This window comes from Podarcis melisellensis (genome assembly GCF_964234715.1).
Source record: "Podarcis melisellensis genome assembly, chromosome: 12".
NCBI lineage: Eukaryota > Metazoa > Chordata > Lepidosauria > Squamata > Lacertidae > Podarcis > Podarcis melisellensis.
In genome coordinates this window covers 12,480,491-12,502,031 of record NC_138544.1, presented here as the reverse complement: position 1 = coordinate 12,502,031, position 21,541 = coordinate 12,480,491, and the positions used below count along the sequence as shown (strand labels likewise).

The following is a 21,541-nucleotide window of genomic DNA, read 5'->3' as shown; positions in this document are numbered from 1 at the left end:
GAACTGAGGTTCAAGTGGGTCCACTGCCCTCCATAAGGAGCTCCTGCTGGAATTGGAATTAAATTTTTCTTAAGCCCGGGAGATGGGTGGCGATTGTCGAGCTGATTTCATTTGGCTGTGCAGAGTTGATCAGGAAAGGGGAAGAAAGAAGTTCAGAATGTATCTCAATGTGAAGTAACAGCTTCATTATAGACCATGGCATGGGAGCCAAAAGGGAGAAAGGGAGGGAAGACGTAGTTTAAAACATTGGCAGAATTTTGAGCAAAGCCGAATTAGAGGCAATGAGAGGAGAATGAGAGTTTTGACCAATGGCAGAAGTTTGTGTAAGCTAGTGTCCATACTATTTGAGAGTTCTGCATCCTTTCTCACATGAGACAGCTGAGGAATGGAAGAGAAGTTCTGAGTAGAGTTTGAAGGGAGAGAGAGTGAAAGGGGGTGGGGAGTGTCTGTTTCTTTTTTTTAAAAAAAATATTTTTTTCCGATACAAACAACTGAAAAAAATACAACAAAAATAATAATAACAATAATAACACAATTTGACAATTCAGATTTGAATACACTGATATACTTATGACTACACCTTTGTTAACAATGGTTTGAGGTGAGGATATTTATAGCAAGAGTAATAAAAAGAAATGGCTATTTAGGGGAATTGAATTGAATTCTAAATTATATTCCGGAAACATGGGAGATTTCAAGGGGTCAGAAAAAATGGATGTACCATGCTATATTAGAAGCAAAAAAACCCAACAAAAACTTGTTTTGATGAATTGGAAGAGCCGCAAAAAGATTCCACTGAGCACATGGATTGATAATATGGACAGATTAGCTACATATGAACGAATTGCATATCGACGCAAATTAAGAATGGATAAATATGAAGAAATCTGGAATGAATATTTAAGCGATAAGGCAGATAGTGGTGGGAAGTAGGGGGAGGAGAGGGGCGGATATTGTTAAGAAAGGGGAGTGGCTGTTTTAAACAGTAAGCAAGGTAAGGAAAGCAGGTATGGGGAGACGCTGAGAGGAAAAGGGTGGTTTTTAACACCAGCGGAATTTTGAAGAAAGCAGGGTCAGCCTGGATAGCTCAGTTGGTTAGAGTGTGGTGCTGATGATGCCAAGGTTGCAGGTTCAATCCCCGTAAGAGACAGCTGCATATTTCTGCATTGCAGGGGGTTAGACTAGATGATCCTCAGGGTCCCTCCAACTCTATGATTTTATGCCCCTAAAGTAAGTTACTTCACGTACTTTGGGCAGAGGCAAACACATTTCACATTGTACGCATGTGATTGGGGGCTACAGCCAGTCCCATCTGCCAGTGGCCACATGCATAATAATGTATCATTGCATTTTTGTATAGATGTAAAATTCTACACACACACACACACAAATATATATTCTTTTACAATTTAGAATATTCATTTAGACAACCTTAAAATAGCAATCACTTCTTTCCATGATTCCTTTTGCATAGCGTATATAAACTAAACCAGATACAGATACAAAGTTTTACTACAAAGGAATTTCAGAAATAGACTGGAAAGAGAAGCTGCTGAATTGCAACTTATTACCAAACTTAAAACCATGGAGAGACCTGGTCTGAACAAAGACCTTGGATTCTTATCTCATTATACATGACAAAGCCACTTTTCACCTTCTCACCCCTTGCTTTTTCCTGTAAGACCTATTGCAGTCGTTAAGAGTCGTCAACAGGCTCATCACAGCTATCTGCCAATCACCCATTCCCACCACCCTTCTGAGTAATACCCCTCCCCACCTTCTCACTATATAGAAGGGTCTGGAAACTTCTCTTTCAGTGTATCTGAAGAAGTGTTCATGCACACGAAAGCTCATACCAAGAACTAACTTAGTTGGTCTTTAAGGTGCTACTGGAAGGAATTTTTTTTGTTTAAACTAAACCATTCAGTATTCCATTGTTACTTCCATCAAAACCTATTTGCACTATTGAACTTATCTTAATGCTGCCCACGTTTTCAAGTTTGCAGAATCTCCCTCCACATATTCAATAAACATTTTCCAATCTTCTCTAAATGTATGTTCTTCTTGTTCTCTTATTCTTCTTCTTGTTAAGTCTGCAAGCTGCGTATATTCCAACAGTTTAAGTTGCCATGCTTCTTTGGTTGGGACCTCACTCATTTTCCATTTTTGGGCTAACAGAACACGGGCCACCATAGTGGGAATTTCCATCTGAATTATCCCCAACAAAAGGACTCTGTTGTTTTTGTGTGTGTGTGTGTGATTTTTTTGGGGGGGTGTGTGTGTGTGTGGAAGGTACTATTAAACATTTCCCCCCAGTTCATTATAAATTATTTCCCAATGCTTTTTTACCCTCTTACAGGTCCATCACATATGAAAGAAAGTACTCTCCACCTCATTACATCTCCAGTCTTATACATTTTACAAATCTGCTCAGAGTTAAATATCCTCTGTAAATCATTTTAGATGTAACATGTTTTAGCTGGGTCCATTCCGCCACACCTTCATTCCGCCACTAGAGGGCGCTTCGCGACCTGTGTAAGACTAGGACTACAGAAGAAACACTTCAGAGCTTTCTCTCGTAGAAAGCAACCTGCTCCTAATCTTTCTTTTCATACGACCCAGCAGCCACAATATACCTGACCAGCCAACCGCCTGTGCTCACTCCCTGCCAGATACTTTGATAACCTCCCCTGTTTTCAGCCCGCAAGCATGATGCAGTGGTTCGTGCATTAGATGTGGGGATGTGGAAGACCCAGCTTTGCATCCTCAACTTGCCATGTAACTCACAGGGTGATCTTGAGCCAATCGCCAGCTCTCAGCCTAACCCAACACACAGGTTTATTGTGAGGATAAAACAAAGGAGGGGTGCGTGTGTCGCCTTTGGCTCTTGGAACACTGGGTGGCACTGTGGTCTAAACCACTGAGCCTCTTGGGCTTGCCGATCAGAAGGTTGGCGGTTCGAATCCCCACGACGGGGTGAGCCAGTGTGGTGTAGTGGTTAAGAGTGGTAGTCATGTAATCTGGGGAACCGGGTTCACGTTCCACATGCAGCTGCTGGGTGACCTTGGGCCAGTCACACTTCTCTGAAATCTCTCAGCCCCACTCACCTCACAGAGTGTTTGTTGTGGGGGAGGAAGGGAAAGGAGAATGTTAGCCACTTTGAGACTCCTTAAAGGGAGTGAAAGGTGGGATATCAAATCCAGACTACTACTACTACTACTACTACTACTCTTCTTCTTCTTCTTCTTCTTCTTCTTCTTCTTCTTCTTCTTCTTCTTCTTCTTCTTCTTCTTCTTCTTCTTCTTCTTCTTCTTCTTCTTCTCCTCCTCCTCCTCCTCCTCCTCCTGTTGTTCTGTTCCAGCTCCTGCCAATCTAGCAGTTCGAAAGCACACCAGTGCAAGTAGATAAATAGATACAGCTGTGGCGGGAAAGTAAACAGTGTTTCCATGCACTCTGGTTTCCCTCACAGTGCCCCGTTGTGCCAGAAGCAGTTTAGTCCTGCTGGCCACATGACCCGGAAAGCTGTCTGTGGACAAACGCCGGCTCCCTTGGCCTGAAAGCGAGATGAGTGCTGCAACCCCATAGTTGCCTTTGACTGGGCTTAACCGTCCAGGGGTCCTTTACCTTTACCCTTTACCTTGGAACATAAATGCAATGAAGAAAATTACCTGGTAGACCACAATATATGGCGGGTGGACTGTGCAGCATCTTGGTGCATCACAAGTTGTGGAGGTCTGCCTTACTTTAAACATTTTTTAAACGGAAAAGGAAACACCAGGTGTTGAATGTAAAGAATGCAACCCTGTCTAGACTGCCTGTTGAGGCATACTTGGTGGTGATTCAGATCCTACATTTCGGGAATAAAGAAATGTAACAAGAAATAAATTGTTTGCCTGCTAATTCCAAAAAACATGTGCAGTGCCAATCAGAAAATGTGCAAGAACATTGCTCATCACCATCATAAATGCTTAGTTATAGGATTCTGGGAGTGCAGAATGTGGACTTCTTTTTTTTGGTGGCTCGCTGCAGAATAGCAGCCACTGCTTATGCTATTGCCAGTGGAAGTGACGGAATGACATGGGTGAAGTTGGCTACATCATGGCATGAATTCTGCATGCATTCATGGTCAGTAAATCTAGCTGAACTTTCTGACTCTTTGCAAGGGTACACCTAATCAGCCGTGGCTCACTGCTACAATCTTTAGCTACCATGCCAGAGACAGGATGGTGAAGTGTAACCACAATTTTGTGTGGGAGGGCTGCGTGTGTCAAGTAAAGCCCGATAAAACAAAATTATTCCTTATCTGGGTCAGAGCTGCCTGTCTAACCTATTTGCATAAATCAGTTTCCGTACTCGAGGGAAACCCATCATTAATTTATGTTGCTGATAGTCTTCTTTAGTATATAGGAAAACAGAGTATATAAAGTATAGATCTGATCTTAAATATAGCTCTCTACACCATGACCACATTTATCATTACTTAATTAATGGATTAATTAAATTGGTACAATGCCCTACACCCACAGGTCTCAGGGCAGTTCACGACATAAAATCACAATCTAAAATCACAAAATACATAATAATAAAATAAAAAACCAAGAACAATCAATTACCCCCCCTCCCCAATACATTTTAAAAGAGCATCCAATGTAAAAAAGTAAAGAATTTTTGGGAAATGATATATAATGAGATGAAAAAGATGTTGAAGTATACATTTTAAAAAAAACACAGAGGCATTTTTACTTGGTATTATAGGTCAGGACATTAATAGGCAAGATGTTAAATTGTTTTTATATGCAATAACTGCGGCAAGAGTATTGTTAGCCCAGAAATGGAAACAAGAAGAAATTCTGATGAAAGAAGAATGGCAGACGAAATTAATGGACTATGCAGAATTGGACAGAATGACAGGAAGGATTCGAAACCTGCGGGACCAGAGATTTACAGAAGATTGGAAGAAGTATATGAATTACTTGAAGAGCAACTGTAATCAACAAATTACGCTAGTAGGACTACAAGAAGTTTTGTAAGGAGAAATATACGAAGTGTTAGAAAGTAGCAAAAGATAGAGATATTGGTTATGAGTTTGAAATGTAATAGGGAAGATAAGAAATGCATACTAAGAGACTAGATTGGAAAATTTTCAGACAGGATTGATGGAAGTCAACAAAATTGAATAAGATGTAAAAGTATGTTTAATTACTGTTGAAAATGATATGTTAAAAAACTAATAAAACATTTATATATAAAAAAATCCCTCGCCAACTTTTCCAGGTTTTATGTTGGGTGCCGACACTGCTAGAAGTGGGACAAGATTTCTGGGTCCATGGGAAGTTGTGCGACAGGGATCAGCTTTGAGGCTACAAGCACCCGCCCCATTGGATCTGTTACCCGTTGCTGTCTAGATTACTCAACATCTGAGTAAGCTTGACCCAGCAATATTAGGATATATAAACAGCCTAGGAAGAAAACCTTGCCAACAAAGGTCCGTATAGTTAAAGCTATGGTTTTCCCAGTAGTGATGTATGGAAGTGAAAGCTGGACCATAAAGAAGGCTGATCACCGAAGAATTAATGCTTTTGAATTATGGTGCTGGAGGAGACTCTTGAGAGTCCCATGGACTGCAAGAAGATCAAACCTATCCATTCTGAAGGAAATCAGCCCTGAGTGCTCACTGGAAGGACAGATCCTGAAGCTGAGGCTCCAATACTTTGGCCACCTCATGAGAAGAGAAGACTCCCTGGAAAAGACCCTGATGTTGGGAAAGACTGAGGGCACAAGGAGAAGGGGAGGACAGAGGACGAGATAGTTGGACAGCGTTCTCGAAGCTACCAGCATGAGTTTGACCAAACTGCGGGAGGCAGTGGAAGACAGGAGTGCCTGGCGTGCTCTGGTCCATGGGGTCACGAAGAGTCGGACACGACTAAACGACTAAACAACAACAACAGGAAGAAAACAGTCATACCCCCGCTGCAAAAGTTCTCTTCAGTAATGAACTCTTAACACCCAACTGTGAAACATTTGAGAGATTGTGTAGGGGACTGGAGAGGCGGGAGCGATGGTTATGGGGAATGTTTTGCTTCTCCAATAACCTGAGAGCTAATAAATTTCTTTTTACTGCAAAGGATTGCTGAAAATCCTTTGTGCCTTTAAAAATTATACTCACATGCCCGTCAACGGCGCAACTGAAGAACCCGCTAACGTTCCAGGGTTTGAGAATCTCGCATTTACAGTGCTGAGTTTTTATTGCTTCAACAGAAATAATAAAGGGTAATCTTCTCTGGTGCAGCAGAACGGATGATTAGCCCCTCGCCTTCATTGAATATCACAAGTAACACCTTCCCTTCCCCTGCAAAGATTCATGCTGATTAGCCGGGGGAACTACTTGTATACTGTTCTGTCATGACCTCTGAAAGATACTTTAATAAGTAACGAGTTAATGAGTTCAATATATTCTCCCAATTTCATTTTGGCGCTAGATGAGTCAATGCAAAGCCCTTTATGGCCCTATCTAGTCTGCTTGCCTGCTTTGATCAACCCTTTGGCACAAACCCAAGCACCAAAAGGTCTGGAAATACAGTGGTACCTCAGGTTAAGTACTTAATTCGTTCCGGAGGTCTGTTCTTAACCTGAAACTGTTCTTAACCTGAAGCACCACTTTAGCTAATGGGGCCTTCTGCTGCTGCCGTGCCGCCGGAGCACGATTTCTGTTCTCATCCTGAAACAAAGTTCTTAACCTGAAGCACTATTTCTGGGTTAGCGGAGTCTGTAACCTGAAGCGTATGTAACCTGAAGCATATGTAACCCGAGGTACCACTGTAATTAGAAGAACCAGCTGTTGATATTTTAGCAGCTTTCGCATCGTGTTTGAATATCTGCGAACGAACGGCAGAATTTTAAAAGCAGTGAAATACAAAGGTTATGAGGCAGAGTTCCGCATATATCAAGATGTGTTTGGAAATAAACCTCTCTCCTAAGCTCTCTGTGTTATGTGCTTGCCTTTTTTGCCCAGGAATTGCTTTCTTTCATTCAGGGTCAAATGTTGCACAACGGCTGAGCGACTCTGCCCAAGTCATGTGTGAAATGGGGAGCGGCATGAAATGTAAAGGGAGTGTTATGTACTGAGTTGAATAGGATCCAAATTGCAGCAGTCTGATTGGTCTTAGAACAATAGGATTCAGAATGCAGCAGTCTGGTTGGTCCGCAGGAGCCACCCAATCCAACTCCAGGTGGAAGTGAATCTGCAACCTGATTGGTTTACAGGAGAATCCCGGAATTAGCCAATCACGTGGGGCCCATTGTGTAAATAATGTATATGAAGCAGACAGTTCAGGGGAACTTCCATTTCTCACGACTATGAGCTGAATAAAGGGCATGAAATCCGCACTCGACTACGAGTATATTTCAGGGGAAAAGTGACCTTCCCCTATTTCTTCAGCCAGTTGGGCTCACTTCCCCTCTGAGTTTGCTGGGGGAAAGAACAGCATGAGGGCAAAGTGGCAAGTTGGGAAGAATTCAGCACCCACCCCTCATTTTCATGCCCAAATCACAGGCTATTTGAGTCTACTACCACCATATGTAGCAGACGCCCATCGATTGCTTCAAATATTGTTGCCATTTAACCAGAAAACCATCTCCACTTAGCAAAGCGAATATGTAGTGTAATGTATGAAGGACAAGCATCAGTTCCACCATGACTATGATGTTTGAGCAGCTGATTCATGCATTGACGCCCCATTCATGTATGGGGGAAGGATGGTGCTTGGTGCTGTATTGTGGAATATGCTAGGACTGTACACCAAAGCCCGGATCCTGACCCTCCAAGGGTCCCTATTTTCCAGGGATCTCCCTGAAATATACTCAGGGTGATTTCATGCTCTTTATTGCAGCTTGTAAAACAGTGATTGAATTACCCCTCCCCAAACCTCAGGCTTTTATATACATTATTTACACAATGAGTCCTGTCTGATTAGCTGATTCTGCTTCCCTCCTGGAGCCTGATTGGTCTTTTCCTGCAGGCCAATCAGCTGTTGCATTCTAGGATCCTACCAGCCTAATAGGCTGATTAACTTCTTCCTGGAGCCTGATTGGTCTTCTCCTGCAAGCCAATCAGTTGTTGCATTCTACGATCCTACTTGCCTATTGTTCTAGGATCCAAGGTTAGTACATAACACTCCCTGGTTTAGAGAAGCCACCCCGGTTTCTGATTTGTCCCGCTTTTCCTTAGGATGTCCCTATTTTAATTGGAGAAATGTTGGAGGATATGGAGTTATCCAACCCCTGAGCCGTCTGAAGGCTATCCTTTTATAGGGAAGGTTCCCACCACCCAATGTTGAATGTTTTATTGTGTTTTATATATGTTGGAAGCTGCCTAAATGGCTGGGGCAACCCAGATGGGGTATCAATAGTAAAGTTATTATTATGGAATGGGACATCCCTATTTTCATTGGAGAAGTCTTAGAGGGTATGGAATTGGATTTCTGCCTCCCTCGCCCTTTTAGTAATTATGTAAAAGTGGGAATTTCAGTAGGTACAGCACATCATGTAGGAAAAGCGATGTCTCTTAAAATCCCCTCTGCTACTGTAAGGACGGATTCATGCCAGGCTTGCAGGATCTGTTTTGCTTTTTACTAGTACTCTGAGGCCCACCAAGATGGAGCCTGTTGTGAAAGAAAGACAGTTAGAATAAAAGGACCTGGAGCCTGAGGATTTGTTTGGAGTACCAGAACTAAGCACAACTCACATTCGATCTGCACACTCCTTGTCATACAGTCCACCCCCAGCTTTCTTCGTTTCAGCATGTCATTAAGGGAGGGGGAGTCATCTTGTTGTCAGTGTTTGACATTTGGGGAGTCAGAAATCCTTGTTGATCTTCAAGTCTCTCGAAAATCTACCAGTAGATTCTGAGCTACCTTTTGCCCACAGCTGTTCGATAGCAGATCGCCCTCTGTTGAATTCTACTCTGTAATGGACAAGACAAATCTCTTTAGCGAAATAATTGCCGTCGCCACGTCTGGGTTCTCCTTGATTTTGAAGCCAGAGGCACTTCAGTGCTATGAAATTTCCCGATAGCACGAAAGTACTCAGTTGTATATGTGCTTTGCTTAATTATATCTGATGAAAATGAGATTCCAAAAAGAAGAACGTTGGGTTGTTACGCCCTTCTAGCAGGTAGGTTTCCACAATGCAGCAATTCCAGCAGCTACTGGAAACTGTTTTATACTTTGAATGCCAGTGAAAAATATTATGGGTTAGTATCTCCCTTGGCTTCTTCCCTAACACAAGTGAGTTGTCCCCCGGAATCCAAACATATATTCTCCTCCTTAAATTTGTCATGCTTCTCTGTGATACTGTTGATCTCTTGAGAGGCAGTAGGTTGCCCTGTCTATTACTTAAATTCATTTTTTCCTGTGGGAAATCATAAAATAAATAAATGATAAAATAAATAAGTGTGGCTATAATACCTTGCTCATGTTTGGAGTCAATTAAAGCTGTTTTTTGTTTGTTCTTGTTTTTAAAAACCGTTTTGATTGCTCCCAGTGCAAGAAGGTTTTCATATTTAAGGCTGCAATCCTGTACACCTGGGGGTGAGTCACATTAAATGTAAGGAGGCTTACTTCTGAGTAAGATTGCACTGCAAACTACTGAATGAGCTTCACCGTAATCCCTCTAACCGTATTTGGGGTGAGAGGTGCAGGATCTTCATTTCGTATCTCGAAACAAATGTATAAGTCACCACGAGGCAAGGAATGTTTTGTTTATTCCAGGATTAATCACTGTAGCAGAATGTTCACATTCACTTCACAAAAGAAAATAACCGAACCATCCTCACATATGTTAAATCAGAAATCAATTCCATGTCCAACGCTGCTCTAATTAAATAAAATGGGGGTAGACTTTGAACCCCCTGAAACCATATGCAAAAAGCAGCTATTTTAGTAAGATACGTCAAATCCAAGATTTCCACACCAAAATTTAACATCAGTATCACCTTTGCTTTGAAAATTGGGCATAGAACCTAAAGGTGAAAATGCTTAGCTGCTTCTGAGACACTCATTCTATTCACCAGAGATTTGTCAGAATTAAATTTGAAATGGATTCTCATAACCATTGAAACATGCTTTTCATGTTGATATCTGGACAGATTGCCTCTTAACGCCCGTAGCAATTTTTTTGGTATATATAATGTGCTCCTTTGGAAGTTGTTCAGATTAACAGTGTATGAAAGATGTGAGGGTATTTTCCTTCTGCAGTGATTGTGACACACACCAACAATTCTGGCGATCAGACAACAGAGGGATGAATGAAATACTTTTTAATATGTCTACAACCGAGTGGTAAGAAACTATAGGAGAAAGATAGTATTTTTTTTCTGGAAAATTCTGCATATGTTTATATAATATATATTGCATTGTATAGTTTTGCAGACAAATTTACATCAAATACATATGTTTTCTTTTAAAACACTGATTCGAAAAGGATGATAATTCGCCCCCCACCCTGTACAGAAATGGGACTCGATTTTCATTTCTTTTAAGCATAGTTTGAAACTCTCTAAGAAGAGTATTCATATTCTTCGGCACTCCGGCGTCCAAAATCCATCCATCCCATGTAGTCCCTGTCTCTTATTCTGTGCGTCGGGTCAAAACTCTGCAATCCCATCACAGAGACCTTTCCAGAAGCACCTTGGAGAAAACAAGAAAATAAAGAGTGAAATAGAAGTACATGTTCACTATCGAAATAATAGGAGAAAACCCGAAAAGTAATTGCTTCTGTTTTCGAACGCACCTCAGAAGTCGAACGGCTTCCAAGGCTCATTTCTCAATTTCCCCCACTGAACTTGCTGGCAGCCCTTTGTGCCTCGGTTGTCAAATGTTCGGAAGTCGAACGGTCTTCCGGAACGGATGACGTTCGACAACCGAGGTTCCACTGTATATGCAGGGACTATGGGGTGATGCCTTAAACACATACAAAACTACTAATTACTATCTGTAGCCATGCAGGCAATACACTTCTCTGGTCAAGAAGAAAGGAGCAGCTTTAGTTTAGTTTAGTTTATTTAGGGCCAGTGTTGTAGAAGCATCTCTGCGCTGAATGTAGAACAGTTTTCAAAATAAGGATAAGTCCCTGTTCTGCCACAAAGCTCACTGTGGGCAAGTCACTGATTTTTTAGCTAACCTACTTTACAAGGTAAGGTAAAGGTAAAGGGGCCCCTGACCATTAGGTCCACTCATGACCAACTCTGGGGTTGCGGCGCTCTTCTCGCTTTATTGGCCGAGGGAGCTGGCGTACAGCTTCCGGGTCATGTGGCCAGCATGACTAAGCCACTTGTGGCGAACCTGAGCAGCGCACGGAAATGCCGTTTACCTTCCCTCCGGAGCGGTACCTATTTGTCTACTTGCACTTTGACGTGCTTTCGAACTGCTGGGTTGGCAGGAGCAGGGACCGAGCAACGGGAGCTCACCCCGTCACGGGGATTCGAACCGCCAACCTTTTCATCAGCAAGTCCTAGGCTCAGTGGTTTAACCCACAGTGCCACCCGCGTCACTTTACAAGGTAGTTGTGAAAATAAACATGTGATAGTTTAAGATGGGCTGTCCTGAACCCCTTGAATGTGATAAATGTATTAAAAAGTATAAGAGGCTACTCTTTCTGCACAAGGCACCTGTTAAAAAAAAAAAAAAGATTTGCCTACTAGTTTGTACGATGACTGGGCAAGTCAATACAAATGTGGCTATTGTGGAAACTTTCACCTTAAAGGCACAAAAGGGGGGGTGATCTTGGGCTAGGGGCAGATTGTTCCGGTAACAAAGGCCCTTCTGAAATCGGTCAGAGTGCTTCTTTTTTGTCCTCTCCGCACTTCAGTTCTCATAGGTTCTTGTGAATATAATGTAGGAATGACTAGGAAAGCCCTGGGAGAAATCAGGGTGCGATCTGGGCTGGAGTTCTTGCTCATAAGCAAGTTCTACTGGAATAAATTTGAGTTTACTTCTGGATCAAGTTGTTCTCAACTGGTGTGTTCTATGCTTTCCCCTCTGACATTACAGAGAACTTATAAATATGTAGATAATCCAACAGGGTAACATCGACGGAGAAACCAGTCCAGGAGACATGCAACACAACCCTATGCATGTTTACTCAGTGGTAAGTCCAATGGATCTAATTAGGTTTCTACCCTAGTAAGTGTGCCTAGCATTATAAAATTAGAAAAATCAGCTTGGGTTAATGGACCTTCACCTGTAAATTTAATGTATTATTAACATCTGTAAATTTAACAAATTATTTTAAGCTGCACGTTTAACATATTATTAAATGCCTTTTATATTATAATAGCTGGCCCTTTGTGTATATATTTTCAAGTAGAATATACATTATTTTGGTCCTTGGCATCTAAAAACTTAGATGGGATTCTCTGCAATTCCCTGGACAGCCTTCATAAAAGCAGCTGGAGACCCAAGTTTGGGAAACCCTGATATGGATAATCCTTTGAAGGCTCTCCAAAGAGAGAAGGATAGATGTCTAACCTGGACTCTTTCATCGAGAGAGTTCCATGGTAGAGCATCTAATTTGTGTTGTGTGCAGAAAGCCCCAGGTTATCAACCACTGACAACTCCAGGTAGGGCTGGGAGAGATTCCCTTCCTGAAACCCTACAAAGCCACAGTCTGTGTAGCATTGGAAGGAACCCTGAGGATCATCTAGTCCAAAGCCCTGCAATGCAGAAGCAGACAGCTGTCCCACACGGGGATCGAACAGGCAACCTTGGTGTTATCAACACTGCGCCCCAAGTCTAACCAACTGAGCTATCCCTCTGAGTGATTCCTCTGTTCCTGTTTCAGGCAGGGGGAATTAGAGGAACCTTGAGGTCTCTCCTGAATCCTAAGCTATGCAGATGTCTTTTGACACTGCTCCGTTAGCACAGTGCCTTAAAAAGCAGGGGCAAGGAAAATAGCAGGAAAACTTTAAAAAAAAACAACAACCCAAAACACAATGCACATTGGTTTTACTGCTACCCATCCCTGACCATAGCTGTCAACTTTCCCCTTTCCTTGCGAGGAATCTTATTCGGAATAAGGGAATTCCCCTTAAAAAAAGGGAAATGTTGACAGCTATGTCCCTGACCCCCCATGGTTTAGTGGTTTGCTCTGCTTTTATTATGCATTTGATTTTTATCTTGTCTTTTTATGCTGCAAACCACCCTGAGATCTGCGGGTGAAGGGTGGTATACAAATTATTATTATTATTATTATTATTATTATTATTATTATTATTATTATTACTTTCAGGGTTCAACTGTCAGCGAGGAAGTGAAACCTCTGCCCTGCACTGCCACTGTTCTTCATGGAGGAAGGACTGGGAAAGACGCAGGCTACCTAACCCACTTGGACATTGGATGTTGCCTGTTGCATCCCCTAAACTGTGTGCCTGGTCCAAGCCCTCTTTACACTGGGAGGTTGGTTGCCTCACTCTGGAACAGCATAGCTCTGAGGACTGAGGCTCACTTGCTCAATGAGAGCCAGACAACTGCTCAAGTCCAGGGCTGCGCTGTTGTCAAAGCTCCTCCTGCTCCCTGTACTGTGTGAAGCCCTGGAGGTTTGTCCTGAACACAGGGCTGGCTTGCCACATTTCAAGTAAGTGAATTAATACACACACAGCCATTAAGTCCTGAGTCTAGAATTACCTAATGGCACCGCAGAGATGGGGGAAAGCCCTGAGGTATTTTCCAGGCAGTTTAAGAACCATCTGCCGGGCAGTGGTTTCCAGAGGGAGTTATCTGAAGAAGAAGGAAGGACAGAGCCTTCTGGACAAGGGGAAGGCAAGTTGATCTACTCCACAAGGTAGGGGTAGACACCTCATGCCCAAACAGAGGTCTTCTCCGACCTTTCATCACCCCCAGCCACCCTTCTCTGGGCTACCTCTTAGCTACCATATTATCCCCTTCCCATATTCTCTCCTTCCTACCAGAGACAGTCCTACCATTAGGCAAAGTGGGGCAACTGCCTCAGGTGGCAAAAGTTAGAGGGAAGGGACAACTGTTCTTCCTAAGCTCTCTGACCATTCCCCTTTGCTAGAGAACAGAGCTGCTTTTGCTGCACGGCCCATTTCCAACTGCTAGTCCAGTCAGCTACTGAATGCAGAACGAGGAGAGGGCACCATCTTGTCCTTCAACTCAGGTGGAAAAATATCTTGGGCTGGCCCTGTTCCCTGCTTACATAACAGCCTGCTTGTTCTCTGCTTTATCAGCCGGATAGCTCAGTTGGTTAGAGCACGGTGTTGATAACACCAAGGTTGCAGGTTTGATCCCCTTATGGGACAGCTGCCTATTCCTGCATTGCAGCGGGCTGGACTAGATGATCCTCAGGGTCTCTTCCTACAATTCTAGAACCCTAGTTTGCCTTTGTTAGGATGAATGCTGCAACAGCAAATGAAACTTTAAGAGAGTCATTTGGACTCAGATGATGTCTCTGCTTTGTACTCCATTGGCATGAAGGGAAATAACCCTGCCCTATTGCTTCTCTCTAGCATTTGATCTTTAGAGATAAACTGCTACTGCACAAGGAGGTTCTATTTTGCTGGTCGGCTTGCATTGGCAGAGCTGAGAAGAGTCAGATTGACACTTTCTGCAGGTGTGATAAGGCTTGTCGGAGTAGGTGAAACCTGTACACCCCTCTTTTAAAGGCACCAGCCACTCTTGTATGCATTGAAGAATTGACCTGTTTAATCAACAAAAACCCTTTCCACTGGCTGGACTAACAAGATGCAACCTCACTGCCTGGGCTTTGCGGGGGGTGGGGGGAGGGAATCATGATAAGAGAGGTCACCCTGCCTTCCATTTGAAGCTATTCATGTGTTGAATTTTACAGGGGTATTCCTTTGACATAGTACACTTGGGTAGAAAAATGATTCAAAAGATACCTCTTCGGGCTTGCTGGAGATATTTGGCCAGCAGAGCTCCCAGGTTAGCCTTTGGGTCAACGTTGCCGTCCAGCTGCTGGATAGATTTCCCAGAGCCTGGAGTACGGACATGCCGGTAGTTTTCCAGCAAGCTCTTCTCAAGATCAGTAGCCACAGGATTGGCATTGTGGGATCCTGAATTCTGCTGCCCCAAGGAGCTTGTGGACAGCGCAGCCAGGAGCAGGCAGATGCAGACCCCGCTGTACATAGCTAGGGAAGAAAAGGAAGAAGACATTGTCAAGGATGCTAAACGGCTCCTTCACACACACCATAGTCTACTTCCAAATCAACAAATATTCTGGCAGCTCAATTAGACATGGAAGAGATGCATTTAACTGCCTATGGGGACTAAAGACCATAGAGACCCATACCCTTGGTTGATTATAGCTTGAGCAAAGATAACCAGTTAATCCCTGGATGGGGGACCAACTGCTTTGACCATCTGAAACCCTTCATTGCTTTCCCTTTTGCGGTGCTGGCAGGGGGAAGCACTTGCCCCTCTTTTGAAAGCGAGACGTTCTGCTTTGGAAAGGCAACAAAATGTTTACTATATTAGCATGGTTCTGGTTGCTCTGAGTCCCTAAATATCATCTCTACATCCTAGGGAAAAAATACAAAGAGGTGTTGACTTCCTTCCTGGATAATGTGAATGCATGGATCTACACCACAAGACCACAGTTTCTGTACCCTGCCTTAATTTATCTGGAGTAAATGTATACTTGCTGTTCCAGTTCCAGGTTTGCACTCTGGTAAGTAGAAAACTAGAAAAGCTAAATTCACCTATGAGAAAGAGAACTTTTATTCAGCATTCTGGCTGTGAATAGGACAGAGTAACTGAGGCTACAATCCCATATGTAAGTCTCACTGAGTTCATCAGGATCTGTTTCTTAGTAGACATGCATAAGATTTCAGAATAAAAGGTATTGATTGCCATTAAAGCAGTCTTAGGTATGTGTTCCTTCAGAATACATGTGTGTGAAATACACAACTAATGCTTTTGCTGTACGTGTGAGTGAGGATGCTTTGAGGGAGTGAAGTAGACATGTCTGAAGATATTTTTTTGTGAGAGGGTACGAAATGTAAAGTGAACATTTGATTTTGTGCAGAGCCCACAACTTGACAGATCTATTAAATTCACATGCATCATAGGTTTCAATACAACACCTGTTTCACATACATCTGAGAAATCAGAATATGGTACACCTAAAAATAAGTCCCATTTGTTTTAGCATCATCTTGAGTTTAACCCAGCAATAAAACATAAATGCTTGCATTGAGCTGGAATGTGTCAAGATGTCTCTTACATGCTAAAATCACCAAGCTCCTTAAACTTAAAAAGAAATTACAGCCCCAAAATCATTCAGCAGAGACTGTTCTGCAGTCATGATAAAAAAGGTAGCAATGCCAACATCCAATCTCCAAGTAACAAATTGTAAGTTGAAAAAAGAAAATAAAGAAAAAGAGTTACTTAAATAACCCAGCTGCTAATATTATGGTGTAGAGACTAAAATTCAAATTATACAACTTTCCAGCCCCCCACCCATAACACATATGCCACTAAAATCCTATACACACTTACCTGGAAGTTTTATTGAATTAAATGTGGCTTATTTCTGAAGAGTAAGCACGTATAGGATTTCACTGCATGTAGAAATGTCATTCAGATTTTTAAAAGCCACCTGAATTCTGTCTGATAAATGTTGGGTTTGGGTTTTCAAAGAGATTTTACAGCCTGCTCCATATAAAAAGTTACTGTAACATTGCCTTTTGGTCTAGCACAGGCAACACCACCCAGCAGGAGCTGGAACTGAAAACAGCAACAGCCTGAAAACTCGGCTTTGTTGCCCAAGATGCTTCCTCAAAATGCAGTGAATCGACCCTGTACATGTTTAGTAAAAGGTTAAGAAAGGCAGAGAGGAAGAGTTTTTAAACTCAAAGTGCCTGTGAAGCTGCCTGCAACAGTTTGGAAGATTTAATTCTTACAGTTTCTAAGAAAAACTCAGTGCAGTCTGAGAAACCCTTAAGTACAAAAAAAATAATGAAGCGAAGGAGCCAGCCACTAGCTGTTTCCTCCTCGCCACACTCTAAAGGCAGATTCTCAGTGAAATAATCATCGCCTACCTTCTAAATGAGGTGCAGGTTGCAGCTGTGCACAAGAGAAGAGAGGCAGGCTCGAGGTTGTAGCTGAGCCCTTCAATGCTGCCCCTTAAATAGTCTGGTTTAGTGTCATCTGTTTGCCCAGCTCTGACGCAAGGATGGGAGCACCACACACTCCAATGTATGGGTGGAGGAAAGGCACTTGTATTAGGGTTGGGGGGTGGGAGAAGTTGCCAAACAAAAGGGTTCAGCTGTGCCTCTGCAGCAAGCAGGGCTTTGCTTCCCTGACATATACTTCTGCCTAGCAATGTTGCAGGGACTTTGACTATGTATTGAGAGAAGAAATGAGAACGTCATTAATTCAGGGGCACCGTTGGAGTGACTTTAATGCAGAGCTGTGGTGACGGCAACTAGAATTAATGAAGCTATCTCGATTAGGCACCCAAGTCTTTTCACAGGTACACAGCCAAAACAACTCAGGACAATCCTTAATTTCGTATGGCTGTGATCCTGTGCACATTCACTTGGGAATAAGTCTAAAAGGACGCAGAGGAACTTCTGAGCAAATATGCATAGGGTTTGGGTTAAGGCTAGGTTTAAAAGTGATAGCTTTAGCGTTTTTATTGCTTTAAATCCTCCACCTCTCTCTCCTGAATATGTTCCCAAGCCTGCAATCTTAAACAGAATCACTTGGGTGCAAAGTCTAACACTGGAACAGGTAACATGGCACCCTCCCAGGGTACTACAATTCCCATCAGCCCCAGACAGCATAGCCAGTGGTCAGGGATGTTGGGAACTGTAATCTGTAGCATCTGGAGGTCACTATGTTGACAGCCCCTGGACTATCAAAACCAAACAAATGATTTGGGGGTCTGGGGTGCAGTCTTGTTACTCTATGGAATCCTGCAGGTGCTCACATTTGAAACAACTTCTCATGGCTTGTCTTGTGATCTTAAGAAGACCAACGAGCTGCTTACAGATGAACTATAAGAGCAAGGAATAGCCAATGTGATGTCCTCTCAATGTTGTTGACCCCTGACCATTGGACATGTCTGAGGCTGACAGAAGTTGCAACTCAACAACATTTGTAGAGGACCATATTGGCTATCCTTGCTGCAAGCTGTACCAAATTCATTGGAACTTCCCAAAGTAATGTGATAACGAATAATATAGGGTGGGTTGTTCTTTTCGCTTTTTTGAATATTTTTAATCTTTGTTGGAAGCTGTCCAGAGTGGCTGGGGAAACCCAGCCAGATGAGCGGGGTACAAATAATAAATTATTATTATTATTATTATTCTGCACAATGTGTGCTTTGTAAAGCTGAACATTGTGCCTTTTTTGTAAACTGCTCAGAGGTTTTCTTACAATCAAGTGATATATAAAAAGGTAAAGGTAAAGGACCCCTGACAATTAAGTCCAGTCATGAACGACTCTGGGGTTTTGGTGCTCATCTCGCTTTACTGGCCAAGGGAGCTGACATTTGTCCGCAGTTTTTCCGGGTCATGTGGCCAGCATGACTAAGTCGCCTCTGGCAAAACCAGAGCAGCGCACGGAAACGCTGTTTACCTTCCTGCCAGAGCGGTACCTATTTATCTACTTGCACTTTGACATGCTTTCAAACTGTTAGGTTGGCAGGAGCTGGGACCAAGCAACATGAGCTCACCCCGTTGCAGCGATTCGAACCGCCAACCTTCCGATCGGCAAGCCCTAGGGTCTGTGGTTCAGACCACAGTGCCACCCAAGTGATATATACCTTATGTTAAATATATAAATTAAATGCCTTGTGGCCTAGCACCATTTGGGGTTTAATGGGTAACCTGTGTGGCAGTTTGCGCTAATGAATATTAACACGTATTGTCTGCCACTCACCCTCCTACTAGTATATGTGGAACTGATCCATAGTAGTCTATGGGTTGGAATCCAGAGTAAGGCAACCGTGATTTAATCCAAGCCACATTGAATTCAGGGGAAATTAAATTTAGTCTGGATCCAATGGTAAGCGACTACTCTGGAGACAAATGGTTTCTGATTGTATCTGCTGCATGAGAAGTTTAATAATAGTTATCTAAGAAAGTATTGATGCCAACTGGACTGATTCATTTCTCCTCCTCCTCTGGCAGCCTAAAAATGTATACAGATGTGCAGAGGTGGATTTAGGGGACAAGCTACTGGTTTGGTTGCAGCGGGAATTTAAGAGGCAGGCGGTGCTGAATTTTGGCATCAAACAGGATGCATGCTGCTGAAATCTGAGGCTCCAAGATCTTCCACTGAGACGTGGTCTTCCTTATTTTAATGTTGTGGAAAGAAAGCCCATGCAATCAATGGTTAACAAAAATAATGGAACGCTTCCAGGTGCGCACCGGTTGTTTCCTGATTCCTTTCAAAAACCCTTTCCACTTTTTTTTATTTAAAAAATGAAATAAAATTCCAGACAGTGAAGTATGGGAAGCTATGAGTAATAAATAGACTCTTCACTGATCAGGAAGGGATCTTAGAAGGGGAGGGGGCAAAGAAAGGATGACACCCCCCCCCGCAAGACATAGCGTCATAGAATTATAGAGTTGAATAGATGAGGATCATCTATTCCAACCCAATGCTTTGCAGGAATCCTGCCCACAGCCATCCCTGGGTGAGATTGACAGCCTTATGAGGAATGGTTGAAGGAGCCGGGTATGTTTAGCCTAGAAAAGAGGAGACTGAGAGGAGATATGATAGTTATCTTCAAATATCTCAAGGGCTGTCACATGGAAGAGGGAACACACTTGTTTTCTCCTGCTCTGGAGGGCAGGACTTGAACCAATGGTTTCGTTACAAGAAAGCAGATTCCGACTAAACATCAGGAAAAGCTCCCTGACAATAAGAGCTGTTTCACAGTGGAACAGATTCCCTCCGGAGATTGTGGACTCTCCTTCCTTGGAGGTTTTTAAGCAGAGGTTGGGTGGCTACCTGTCATGTATGATCTAGTTGAGATTCCTGCATTGCAGTGGGGTGGACTAGATGAACCTTGGGATCCCTCCCAATTCTATGATTCTATAGAAGTCCACCAATAATAATAAGCAGAAAGCAGAAATGAGCAAGGAGGACAACGTCAATAATCTTTGGCTAGGACAAGGTACAGTAGTAGTAGTAATAAATATGTCAAAGAGAAAAACAACTACCAGACTTTTAGAAGACATCTGAAGGCAGCCCTGTTTAGGGAAGCTTTTAATATTTGATGGACTCTTGCATTTTAATATTCTGTTGGAAGCCGCCCAGGATGGCTGGGGAAACCCAGCCAGATGGGCGGGGTATAATTATTATTATTAAATTATTATTGTTGTTGTTGTTGTTGTTGTTGTTGTTGTTGTTGTTGTTGTTGTTGTTGTTGTTATTAAAAACTTGGCCGTTTCCTCGCCACCCTTTGCCCACGGCGGAGCTCTCCAGGGTGCTGAACCCGTCCGAGCCAAGTCCCGACTTTCAGCTTTTAGGCTTCCCCGCCGTCCGGATCGTACAACTTTTCGGGGTCCACGTCGGAGGGGAGAGGGATTATGGGGTGCATTGGGAGTGGCTTTCCTTCGCCCCCAGGGTTTCAGACCCGGCTCTTCCGGGGCTAAGAGGGGTGAAACCTGGGACCGGGGGCCGGACACCCCCTTCGTCGGAGCTAGGGCTCTTTTCTCCATGAGGACTGCTTGGAAGCTCGCTAGAGCCCCGAGGTGCCTGGACGGCACTTTAAAAAAGAAAAGAGAGAAATGCAAACACAGCCGCGCGGCTGAAACCTCGCCTCCTTCCCGGGCGGGTCCAGGGCGCTAAGAAGCGAGCAAACAGTCCCCGGGCCGGGCGCCCGTCCATCGATCCGCCCTGGCGCCGCCGCCGGACCAAGGGATCTCGCCGCGAGGCATCGATCCCAGCGCTGGATTCCCGTCCGTCTGTCGGGGGAGGTCGAAGGGGGAAGCGGTTCTGCAGCCTGGAAACGCATCGCCGCAAAAAGGGAGACTCCGGAGTGCCCTGGGCTCACATCTCCAGAAAAGAAAACCCCTCCCTCTGGTCCTCTCCAAGAAAAAATACCCGCTTACCTTCTCCTTCTGCCCCGGATAGGTGTGGGGAGTCTGGCTGAACTCGCCCCGTTGTCCCTTTGTGTTTCGAACTTTTCTTTTACCCAGGAAGTTGCTTGGCGAAGCTCCTTCGCCCGCTGCCCTCGCTCAGTGCCCAGAGGCTCCAGAGCGATTTGGGCTGCCAGTGCAGACGCTGCGCTTTCCTCCCGAGAAGCCACGCGGGAGGGGAGCTGCGGGGTAGAGGCGAGACGCTGCGGAGTGAGGGAGAACTTGGGGAGGGGGGGGGCGGACAGCGAGGCCTCTTCTAGTCCTTCCACTAATTAATTAATTAGTTAATTACTTTTGTATCTGCCAAGGAGCTCTAGGTGGCCGGCAGGTGTGCCAACTTCAATAAAATATGGGGGGGGGAGTAAGCCCCACCCCACATAATCCATCACAGGATGTGGTGCATGCACACCA

At 43.7% G+C, this 21,541-nt stretch overlaps 1 protein-coding gene across 2 annotated transcripts; it reads right to left on the bottom strand.

Annotated features, from left to right (window-relative positions):
* Positions 1 to 9,742: 9,742 nt before the first annotated feature.
* Positions 9,743 to 21,308, bottom strand: CCK (cholecystokinin). 2 transcript variants are annotated; one of them, XM_081883094.1, is made up of 3 exons: positions 21,104 to 21,308; positions 14,915 to 15,163; positions 9,743 to 10,685 (listed from the first exon to the last, which is right to left on the bottom strand). In XM_081883094.1, exons 2-3 carry the CDS (start codon positions 15,159 to 15,161, stop codon positions 10,555 to 10,557), a joined length of 378 nt encoding a protein of 125 aa, XP_081739220.1. In that variant the 5' UTR covers positions 15,162 to 15,163; positions 21,104 to 21,308; the 3' UTR covers positions 9,743 to 10,554. The 2 variants fall into 2 exon arrangements, with proteins under 2 accessions (XP_081739220.1, XP_081739219.1); XM_081883093.1 differs by lacking the exon at positions 21,104 to 21,308 and adding an exon at positions 17,075 to 17,318.
* Between the last annotated feature and the right edge of the window lie 233 nt (positions 21,309 to 21,541).

Bases quoted from the DNA above. Each gene is read 5' to 3' on its own strand.
- CCK (XM_081883094.1), bottom strand. From the start codon at position 15,161: ATGTACAGCGGGGTCTGCATCTGCCTGCTCCTGGCTGCGCTGTCCACA. The intron at 10,686-14,914 runs GTATCTTTTGAA...GTTTTCTCCAAG, and splicing joins TCTCCAGCAAGCCCGAAGAG to GTGCTTCTGGAAAGGTCTCT.